Genomic DNA, 11,573 nt, shown 5'->3' with positions numbered 1-11,573 from the left:
CAGAAAGCGGCCTTGCCGCCGCGCCACAGCTGCGGACCATACGGGGGCACCGTACAGGGCCATGGACCGCACGACTCCTGCGTAGAGCCGCCGGCAGGGAGCATTTGGCCCCCCCAGGTTTGGCAAAAGACGCCGCATTATGCAGGTGAATTTTACCAACCTGGGAGCCAAAAGGCGGATGTGCTCCTTGAAGTTCCACCGGCTGTCGAGGACGAGTCCCAGGTACTTCATCGTCGACCCGACGCCGATGTGAACCCCTCCTGCCGTGATCTGGAGACCCGGAGGTGGCGCGTTCCCCCGGCCATGAAAGCACATGGCCTCGGATTTGTGCAGCGCCACCTCGAGTCCCAGTTGCCGGATTCTCTCAACGACTGTCGCAACCCCAATTGTAGCCGCGTCGACCGCCGCCTGATGCGACCCCCCGTGAGCCAAAACTAGCGTGTCGTCAGCGTAGCATACCACGCTGACGCCGCTCGGGAGGTCGGTGCGCAGCACCCAGTCGTATCCGATGTTCCACAAGAGCGGCCCCAGAACCGAACCCTGGGGAACACCGCACGACATCTCTCGCCTGATCCATTCCCCTTAGCGACCGGGGTAAATGACGGCCCTATCCGTCAAGTAGGCCCCGACAACGCGACGGAGGTAGGCCGGCACCCGGTGATACCGGAGTGTCTCCCTGATACAATTCCAGGGCAGGGTATTAAAGGCATTGGCGATGTCAAGCGACACCGCCAAGACGACCCTACCCCGGGAAACAGCATCCCCCGTCGCGAGAGACCTCACGCGCATGATGGCATCCACAGTAGAGCGCCCTCTGCGGAAGCCAAATTGGCTGTCCGCAAGATCCGGCCCAACCCTCGTCAGGTGCTCGACGAGGCGGTCTGAAATAACTCTTTCGAAGAGCTTGCCCACCTCGTCGAGCAGGACGATGGGCCGGTATGCGGACGGACTGTCCGCGGGGCGCCCATGCTTCGCGATGAGGACCAGTTTCCCCGTCTTCCAACGAAGTGGAAACTGGCCCCTCTCCAAACATGCCGTGAGGAACCTCTGAAGTCGAGGCCCGAGAGCCCCCAAGGCCAGGACCCAGGCTTTTCCAGGCAAGCCGTCGGGCCCTGGGGCGGTGTTCTTGGCCTTCATCTTGGCCACCGCCACCCTCAAGTCTACCCCGGTCACCGCGGGAACAGTGACGTCGTCGTCGTGGTCCATGCCGGGCGCCGCCGAAGGCGGAGCCATGGGCGGAGGAGCGTGCTCCCCTAGTGCAGGGAACAGAGCGCCAACGACGCCCTCGACCAGTTCCTGCCGGAGACTCTGCGTCAGTGGGGGCGCCCAGATGCGGAGCTTGCTCCGCACCATTTTGTAAGGACGTCCCCACGGGTCTGCGTCAAGAGACTCCAGCAACTCCTGGTGGGCGCGATTCTTAGACTCTAGAATCGCGCCCGAGAGAGCGTCTTTTGCGTCTCTGTACCCCTGGTATAGCTCCGCCTCTCGAGCCACCGCATCCACAGGCCGGATGCGGATTTGGCGGTACCTGGTGTACCGGCGTCGCGCGGCATAGCACGCCGCCTGCAGCGATGCCAGCTCCCGCGACCACCAGTACACCTTGCGCCGCGCTTGGCTTCGGCGGACTCGGGGCATTGCCGAGTCGCAGACAGAGGACATAGCTTCCCGGAACCAGTCGGCCTCGTTATTCACATCGTCCGGCCTGACCGGTGCTTGCACCCAGGACTGGACGATGGAGGCTTCCAGGAGGAGCTCCTGTCCAGCTGTCTCAACGCCCAACGTGGACCACTTGGGGCCCGTCGGACTGGCGCGCTTGAGGGATCGGTGGAGACGTCGAACCGGATATACCGGTGGTCCGACAGCGTCTCCACCGCCTCCATTACTCGCCAGTCGACAACATGCTGCGACAATGCGGGGCTGGCAAACGAAATGTCCACCACGGACTCACCCCGCATCCGCACACACGTGGCGACGGAACCCCTGTTGAGGACGTCCAGGCCAACCTCCAAGGCCCAGTCTCAACCATTCGCCCCCGTACATCCGTGTACCGGGAACCCCAAGCCTGGCTCTTGGCGTTGAAGTCCCCCAGCACGACGACGGGAAGCGAACCGTACTCGACGACGACGTCACTCAGCTCCCTGAGGGAGTTATGGAATTCGGCGAGAGTTCGGCTCGGAGAGAAGTAGCACCCCACTACGACTATCCCTCCGAACCGAGCTGCGACACAACCCTGGCCCCTCTTCACCCGCTCGTGGGTCAGGGTACCGGCGGCGGCCGACGCGATGATGGCCACCGAGCCGCTCAGGTCCTCCACCCAGTCATTCCTGGGCGGGACAAAGTACGGCTCGGAGACCACGGCGATATTAATCGACCACCGCGCCATGCTCTGGAGCAAGAGATCCTGAGCTCTGGCGCAGTGGTTGATGTTCGCCTGGAGAAAGCGCAATGGGGCCATTAATGGCATTCCATTGCGCTCTCTCCAGAAGTAGCAGCGGCAGCGCTAGCGGGAGCCGCGGCGGAAGCGGCAGTGGAGGCCGTGGGCCGGCGTTTGCCCCCGGTATTGGCGGGAGCGGCGCAGGCTCTACTCCCCGCCCGGTGTTCGGCTGGCTTGCCAACCGCCGCACAGGCTAAGCAGTGCGGCTTGTCGGCGATGCACGAGCCGATTTTATGACCGGGCTGACCGCAGCGGAAGCACAACGCGCTGCGGTCGACCTCCGAGGTGCACCTTACCCCGACGTGATGTCCGGTCTGACATCGGTAACACCTCAGAGGCTGGGGCTCGAGCAGCTTAACCTGCGCCGACACCCAGCCCACCAAAAGCCTCCGGCCCTCAGCCACCACTTTGGCCGCCGTCACGGGGCAGCTGACCGTGATGGCCAGCATACCCGCATAGTCGGGACGTAGGGTTCCCGGCTTCAGGTCTTCAGCTGAGCATCCCGTAGTCCCGACAATGGCGGCCACCACTTCCTCCACCGTGACGGAGTCATCCAGACCCGATATGCGCAAGCTTACGCTCTTTACGGGTCTGGACACTCTAGCCTCGGCCGCATCAAACGCCGCCCGTAGCTTTGCAGCTAGGGCGTCCGCGGCCGGGCCACTGCTGGCTCCCGGGAGCTCGAGTTTCGGGCTCCGGTTGCGGTTACTCTTAACCGCAACCCCCAGCAATCCCAAAGCTCCGCGGGGTTGATTAACCCCTTTGCCTTGGAAAGGAGGTCCGCGTACGTCACGCCCTTCTTTACCGCTTCCGGCTGTAGTGTGACGACTACAGCTGCGGACTTCGGGGCGCGAAGCATATTGGCGACGCTCTCTCCTTGGCGCGCTGCCGCTGCGCCTTCCGCCGCTCCGTGCGTCGGGTCTCTCTTTGGCCCCCACCACTGTCCAGCCGGCATCATCAGCAGGCAAGAGAGTAGGTGGGGAGCCGTCTCTGTCAGCTCCGCCGGCTTCGTTGCTTTTCCGCGCAGCCTTCGCCTTTTTGGGCTTATCGGCTGCGAGCGTCCTCTGGGAGGCCGGAGGCGGAGGCGGCGGAGGCGACGACGGCTTCGTTGGCCTCGTGGATGGCCCTGAGCTTTGGCTCGTCGGGCCGGACGTCCCCGGCGTGGGTTGCGGAGCCGCGGCGGCCGCGTAGGACGCAGCCTTCTTGGAGCCCGCCAGAGGTGGCCGTAGGACAATGCCCTCCAGAACCGCAAACCGGGCAGAGAGGGCACCGATCTCCTGGCGGATGCCCTCTCGTATCAGGCTCAGGAGTTGTTGCCTGTCCGCCGGCTGCACCGCACTCACCTCTGGAGGCGTCTCTACAGGACGAGAGGACTGAACGAGGGCTGAGGCCCGGCTGGACTTGAGTTCCGCGTTCTCCCTAGAGAGACGCTCAACCTCCGTCGATAGCCGGGCGATATCGGCCCTCATCCCCTCGTTACCCGACTCGGGTTCCGACTCCAAGAAGGTGGCCGCTGCTGCCGCCATAATGGAGGCCGCGGCCTCTTGCGCAGCCTTCTCTTTCGAGGACCGCAATTTCTTTTGGCGGACACTCGCAATCGCCGCCATCACGACCTCCTCAAATTTGGCCCTTTTCTTCTCGGCCTTTTGAGGTCGTGCGGCGATCGGGTGCCGCCCCTCCTCGGCGAGCTTCCCGCTGTCCCTCGCTTCTTTGAGGGCCCGACCCTTTACCTTCGCTCCGTGAGACGCGGAGTGGGATCCGCCCCGTTTCCGGGGAGCGACGCACGAGGCCTTTGCCCCGCCGCCCTCGGAGGACGTATCCCCGATCCTGCACCTGATCCGCTTCCGGAATGACTCCGCCGCTGCCGTCTTGATCTCCATAGATCTGGGGCCCACGACTGAGCTCCATCCGCTAACCATGCTGGATGCTGAGTCAGAGTCTGACCCAGCACCCCGCGTTCGCTCTTCGGCCGCGACTTCATCACGCGGACGTTCCCCCACCTTGGGAGTTCGCCCGCGCGATTCCTCGGCGGACTGTTTGTCCCCTACGGGACGTGGGCCTCCTCGGCACCTATTGCTCCCGGCTCCTTCTTTCTCCTCCCCCTGTGCGTCTTTGGTTTTTATTTGTGATTCCATTTTTGTTCCCACGAGTAAAAACTTTGTGTACTGGCTCAAAATACTGTGGTTCGCACTAGCGACTAAATCAAGCTACCCATTAGCCAAGCTTACAACCCCCCTCACGGTGCGCCGCCGCTTGGGGATTTGGGGTAATTTTTTTATAGAGGATTTCTTCCTCGCGGTCCAGGCAGTTAAGCCAGTGAACCCTCGGTCCCCGTAGATCAAGTGTGTCTGACGCTTACGCCAGAGACACTTGATCATGTTTGGGGTTACGAGATTTTGGCGGCGGCGAAAGAGGGACCACTCCCCCTTTCGCCAGCCCGGTGACAGGGTTAGTGAACACCGAGCCCGCTACTACTCCCTCGCTTACCCCTTATTTCAGGGGCAAGCGACTTCTACTGGTGCGGTCTCTGCGGCAGTAGTGCCGCAAGGACCGCATCGACCACACCCACTCGACCACGTGGTCGTACTCCTCCCTGCCTCCCATCATGGACTCTGCTAGCGCAGAGCGCCATATGGGGAGGCCATCAGGGGCTATCCCCCCAGCCCCACCCGGCAGAAAGTTAGCCACAGCCAACAATCCCTCCTTTCCCGCCCCCCGCGGAGAAATTATTGACTGTGCCCAGGGTGCACCGGCCCGACGACTGACCTTCCCCCCGGACGTATCCGTAAGGGACCGACAGCAATCGGACACGCGTGGAGGTTTTCTGCGTTGCACCCCAGGACCTGCGGCCTTACGTGCTTTCCGAACACGGGGGTATCACACCACCAACATCTTGAATCCAAGCTGCGACTGAGTAATTTTAAGATGGAAAAACCCAATCATAATTATTTTGTCCCGACCCGGGATTCGAACCCAGGACCTCAGTGCGGTAATTGTACTCATTCCGTGTATAATACAACTACGTCACCAAGGCAGTCACAACTATCCTTAGCGACATCACATCACTTACCACATACAAAAGTATTCACTGAATCAAAACAATTTTTACTTATGCTTTAGTTTCCAAGCATCAGCTCATATCAATGGGCATCTAAAAGCGTACAGTTAAAAGCCATAAAACAAGGATCTCGGCTTCAAATATAGTTAAATAAAGCCAACTAAAGTCACATCTGTTTTATCTTTAATCTATGGCGCAAGAGGTCAGGCACCAAAGCAATTTCTGAAATAAAAGTCCCCCGATAAAGAATGCGATCAACTTTACATGAATTTAAAATGTTTTTAAACGTTTAATCTCGTTTTTTATTCCCTATCTTCAAGCCATTTATTCAGGAGTGAAAAGGAGTTAACATATTGGGATAAAATTGTGAAGTAGTCGGCGTTGGTTGTATTTATAACCGTGATGCTAATACGAGTTTTGGTGTGAGATATCTTCGAGTGCAATTTGCTAAAAGATTTTTGGTTCTGTTCAAAGATAACTAATGATACCGACGCTCGTCCGGTTTATGTCTTGTCAGGGTAAGAGAAGGTAATATAGTACGTATAATCAAAAAATACTGTTCCCGACTAATAAAAATTGATTGACAATATCTACATGTGCGCACCCCTTTACGCATTGTCATATCTTCCAAAGAAGGCGCGTCCCATACTTTGAAAAGCAAACTTTTAGAACCTAGTACTGTTCTGTTTTAATTTGAAGAATATTGTAGGTAGATATGCATCATGACACTTATTTATTGTCTCGCGCTGATCAAAACAGTCCATAGCAACTCATTGCTTCGAAATTCAAAATTCTTGGTAGTGTTATTGTAGGTGGAAGTGATGACTTATATTACTTTTTGACATTTTAATAAGCCTAGATTACGTCAGTGACGTAGTTTTATTTCAGTAGTTCGAGTTCCATTTTAGGATCGGCTAAACTTACATTGTGTTATGCTGTTCAATATTAGACAAAACAAATAAACAAACACATCACGCATTTATCCCCAAAGGGGAATGCGGAGGCGCAACCTGGGCACCTACATTTTCGCCAAGTGTGTTCCGTCTCATGATGTGATAGGGGGCGAGCCTATCGCTATGTCGAGTACAAATTTCAGACTCCGAGCTGATACTGAGCAGAAAAACCCAAATATAGGCAGTCAGTGTTAGACGGTAGCTTAAAATTATGCCCTGTAAATGGCACCAAATTTGATACTTATTATATAAGACCTACGACAGCTGGCGAAAGTGTGTTAATACCTTCGTTTATCCCTAAAAAGGGGAAAAGGCGTGCTCCTATACAAGTTGTAGAAAATGTAACATTCTACCCATTCTGAGCGGGAATGATCGCTTATCAAACTTTGTTTCCTTAACAAAGTCTATAACCCAAAAGGACAGTCCCTCACGTGTGGTGTGGCAATGCTGAACCCCGCACGTTGGTATCAACTGTATCGCACGCGCAGATCAGCTACCGCTTGTTAGTAGTATCTGATGCCGGCGGGTCATCAATTTCGCTTATGATTTGCGGAGAAAAAATGATGAAGGTGCGCGGTACAGTCGAGAAGTTAGGGGTAATGGTTGAGTACCAGAGTGTAGTACTGGACGCATTGTTTTGTTTTTTATGAGTAGGCGTCCCTGCAGTCTGTCGGGAGAATCCTGCAAACGGGTTACTGGCATCCCACGGCATGTCGACTGCAGGCCCAGTGGAGAGTGGGGAAAGGACTACGCCGGGGGAATCCTGCGAACGGGTCACTGGAATCCCTCGAAAAATCGACCGCAGGAGCTCGGTGGAGACTGGGGGAAAGTAGAGTGGTTGAAGGATGAGAACGTCTTTAGAATAGGCGGAGGGTAAAAGGAGGAGAAATGTTCGTTGGCCCTTATAGACCTTAAAGTGTATTTTCAATACAGAGTTATTTTCAATTTCAGAGGCACATACTGAACTGTGTGACTAGGGCTGCGACAAATGTCTCCTCATGCGGGAGTGTATTCGTTGTGGAGACCCAGAGGTCATGAATTGCCTCGGGGAATCGTTCTGAGGTTAGGTTCGGCGAAATGTGTTGTTGCTCTCAGTTTATGAAAATAAAGATACTGGGCGGTGCCTGCAGCTCCACTCGTGAATACTATTCCGAGATAATGAATAGGTAGCCTATAATATACTATCCAAGATATAGTACATTTGACAAACACCCAAATTCATTTAGGAGTTTCCCCGTTTACTTTTTACATTCAAGGATCCCAATCTTCACAAACTTTATAGTAAGAATTAGTATACTTAACAAACATCAAAATTCATTTAGAAATATCTCCGTTTAGTTTTTACCAACATTCAAAGCTCCAAAGAATCCTTCACAAACTTTCATATTTATAAGAACTGCAAGGCATACGTCTAATTTCTGGTACATAAATAAAACAATTATATTGACGTCTGTACCCAAGATGGACGATTACATGATGACGTTACAGAATACTTTACAATGATATTTTGGAACAGGAAACTGATTTATGATAAAATATTTGTGCGCTCGGCCTCAGCGTGATCTGCTGGTCTTCGGGTTGTATTTTTACTTCTATATTCTTGGAGAAGTTCTCATTATTGGTCAGAGTTATTAAATAACCTTAACAGTGGGGAAAAAAGCGGCGATAGCCTAGTTGGTTGTGGAACGGAATGCCAAGACGAATGTCCGCAGGTTCAAATCCCAAGGGCACACACCTCTGACTTTTCTAAAAAAATATGTGTGTATTCTTCGTGAATTATCGCTTGCTTTAACGGTGAAGGAAAACAACGTGAGGAAACCTGCATACCTGAGAAATTCTCTATTAGCAATTTTCGAGGGTGTGTGAAGTCTACCAACCCGCACTAAGCCGGTGTGGTTGAATAAGGCCTAATCCCTCTCAGTAGTAGAGGAGGCCCCGTGCCCAATAGTGGGACAGTATATAATACAGGGCTGATATTATTATTATTATTTGTAACAGTGGGGAAGGGACCGTATAAACCGATATGTACCGGCTTTCCTTTAAGTAGAATTTATATAGAATCTCATTATCATTAGATCGATTTGCAGGCCGCATTCACGTATATTTGTAGATATTTTGTGTCGGGTTCTCTTTCGAAAATTCCACTTTTTGCCACTGAACCTTAATAGTGAATTAATTAAGATCTTTTTGCATCGATCAAATTATAATAAGAAAAATATTTCATAAATTAATTAGTGATTGTAAATATAATAAGACCGTACACAACGTGTCGCAGCATTATGATACTAAGTATTACTCGCGATTTCGCGATTTTCCTTCACAGAAGCGATTTCCAGCGCCATCGACTTCGACAAAAATATTGAGCCTAGTAACAAATTACCGGGATAAAAAGTAGCTTAATCTTATCATAGGTAAGCCGATGGTGACTCTGCGGGTCGTCCCTCGTTCTTGATCAAAACCAACTTCTCAGTTTTCCACAGAGATGGAAAAAGGCCCAGCTCAATGCACGCGGAGAAGAGACCACGGAGCCTCGTACCCAGATGCTTGACGTTTAAAACCCACGCATGACCAGGTATGCCGGTCTGTTTGTGCAACAAATCTTATTTCAATCTTTCAAAGTTTACTGACACTATTGTAATGTTACGTATACTTTAACATATACAATTATCAGTGTGTACATTAGTTTTTTCGTAATTTGTTGCTTTAATTTGCCAAAATAATGTGGTGTTTCCTGCAACATAAGGTTACTTCATCCTCTGTAAAGTAGATGGATAGTCTCAGGCCGAATAACTTATCTATAACGAATTATATTAGGGCTCCAAAGTTCAACTAAGTAATTAAGACTGCTCTGTAAAACGTACTAAGACGTAATTCTCTATGATGATTCAAATTACTTAAGGTTTAAAACAAGGAATCCTAGTCCTGTATTTTAATTATATATTAAATGTTGCTTGGAACATATGTTATAGTTAGATGTTGGAAACTTTATTGGTATTATGTATTAGGTAATTTGTAATAATTTATTTGTGTTTATTATACTGTTTCTTTCCTGTTCTACAATAAAATAATCATTTAAATGTAAAGAACACTTGAATTTTTGTTAAGTTTATAATAAACTGAATGGGGATTTTCTATGCAAATAGACCAAGTTTAGGATTAATTAGACTACTATTTAATTCAGAAAAATATGCAGTGAGATGTTTATATCTGGAAACGAATAATATGAAGGTGTCATCAATTGCCCAAAGTTTATTTTGATTTCAGTAGCTATCGCTATATCAGACTCCAAAATTGACTTCAGGCAACTTGGATTTTCAAATCGGCACTTAAATTTCTGCCACCCTCGCTACGTTGAATGCGACACTATCTCTATAATGGAAATTAAGTCCCAGAAAGTTCGTCTTTTGGAATTAAAATAGATTCTTTCATTATTCAAGTTGGAAAATGTCAAAGGGGCTCCACTGCACCTGATGGTAAGTAGAGTGAAGTTCAATAGAATATCGACTAACGAGAGATGATTACCCCTTGACAGTCGACGACACAGTTATGCCGGCCTGTTAAAACCGACTATACACAAGCTGATCCCGGAACGCGACACTCACATGGTCCATTATGTCTAGTTTTAACACAAAAAACCGCTTTCGTTTCCACATCAATATAACTCGCATAGAAATTTCTGCGTCATAAAAATTCCTTGTGGAATCAAAACCTATAGCGAATAAAGACCTTTGCAAAGCATTTCACCTTGTCTTTCACTTCATACATCATCACCAGTCATAACTCAAGATGGAGACGTTGTTGACAGAATGGTAATTAAGAGCTTTTATTCATCCAGTTTACTATGATTAGCACGGCAAAGCTTAAAGCTTTCGGGTGATGCGTTAATGCCTATGTGAAAGTTTGCTCTGGGAACGAGACCTTGTTAATACTCAGCTTTTTGAAGATTGGATTAGTGATAGTGTATAGTGAATAAAATTTATAATAAAACCTGGATTCTTCAAAATAGGGTTATGAAGTCTACCAACCCAAACAGAGCCAAAAGAAAATTCGAATCATTATCATTATTGAAGAAAGTCAATTTTTAGTTTCATATCTTATCTGTGCAGTCGGTCATAGCTTGCCAAATTACAGCTATAGAAGCAGTTTCGGATCAAATAATTTCCATAAAAATCTCTGCCTCTCCAATAGTCATCATAAATATCAGCCACAGGATGTCCACTACTGAACATAGGCCTCAAAGATTTCCAAATTGATCTGGAAGCGACCATAATCAAATGACTTCCTCCTCTTATCAGGTCGTCCATCGTGTTCGTACGAACGTCGCCTCACTATTCGTATATCAAGTTTCGAAATAGAGCAATCCAAACAGGTTCCAAGATAAAATCAAACATATTTGTCGACGCTACGTTATGTATTATTTCTTTGACCTATGTCATCTTTTGTGTACATTTCTATGCGACTTAACAATGGAAATTTATTCTGAGTGTGCAATTTAAAATGTCATTTTTAGATAAGTATGCATTTCGCAAATTGTAATGTCACTTTTATTGCTGTTAAAAATGAGTAGATTGACATTTAGCTATGTTTTCACATATGAAATGACAACGATCATGCAATAATAAAATGAACAGGGTAATAGACTTTTACTTGTTGCGCAATACGCAATACTTTTACTTGCTCCCATATCACATCAATAAACGATTTAATTAGCATTTTGTGATCTATCTAAAACAATTATCAATTAGAAAAAAAAAGAAATATAGTCGAATTGAGAACCACCTTCCTTTTTTTGGAGTCGGTTAAAAAGGTTATTTTTTTTGACATGTTTACAAATGATTTATTTTGAATGGCTCATACTCAGAATCAGATTGGGATCATTTATTGAAAACAGATGGAGTTAAAGGAGATATAAAAATATTCCTGTTTGATGTATTATGTCACTTTTCCCTTCAAATTTATTATTGATATCTTTGGTTTTTCTTAAAAAACGGGATAATCAAGTTATCAAAAATCGTTTAAGTGCATCCGCATGTGTCCTTATCACTGTTTATTTCGATATCCGTCTTTACATATTTAAACCATTTATTTTTCTTTATACATAAAAACAATAAAAATAAAGTATATAAAG

At 49.0% G+C, this 11,573-nt stretch overlaps 1 protein-coding gene across 1 annotated transcript; it reads right to left on the bottom strand.

Annotated features, from left to right (window-relative positions):
* Positions 1–582: 582 nt before the first annotated feature.
* Positions 583–4,569, bottom strand: LOC115450200. Its single transcript, XM_037438986.1, has 3 exons — positions 2,473–4,569; positions 2,039–2,431; positions 583–1,917 (listed from the first exon to the last, which is right to left on the bottom strand). Exons 1-3 carry the CDS (start codon positions 4,567–4,569, stop codon positions 583–585), a joined length of 3,825 nt encoding a protein of 1,274 aa, XP_037294883.1.
* Positions 4,570–11,573: the final 7,004 nt, after the last annotated feature.

Source organism: Manduca sexta, chromosome 15 (genome assembly GCF_014839805.1).
Source record: "Manduca sexta isolate Smith_Timp_Sample1 chromosome 15, JHU_Msex_v1.0, whole genome shotgun sequence".
Classification (NCBI taxonomy): Eukaryota; Metazoa; Arthropoda; class Insecta; order Lepidoptera; family Sphingidae; genus Manduca; species Manduca sexta.
Note: the sequence above shows the minus strand (reverse complement) of the source record. Positions and strands in the feature narration are given on the sequence as shown.

Bases quoted from the DNA above. Each gene is read 5' to 3' on its own strand.
- LOC115450200 (XM_037438986.1), bottom strand. From the start codon at position 4,569: ATGGAATCACAAATAAAAACCAAAGACGCACAGGGGGAGGAGAAAGAA. The intron at 2,432-2,472 runs GCAATGGAATGC...CGCTTTCTCCAG, and splicing joins CTGCTACTTCTGGAGAGAGC to GCGAACATCAACCACTGCGC. The intron at 1,918-2,038 runs GTACGGGGGCGA...TTCGTTTGCCAG, and splicing joins GGGGTTCCCGGTACACGGAT to CCCCGCATTGTCGCAGCATG.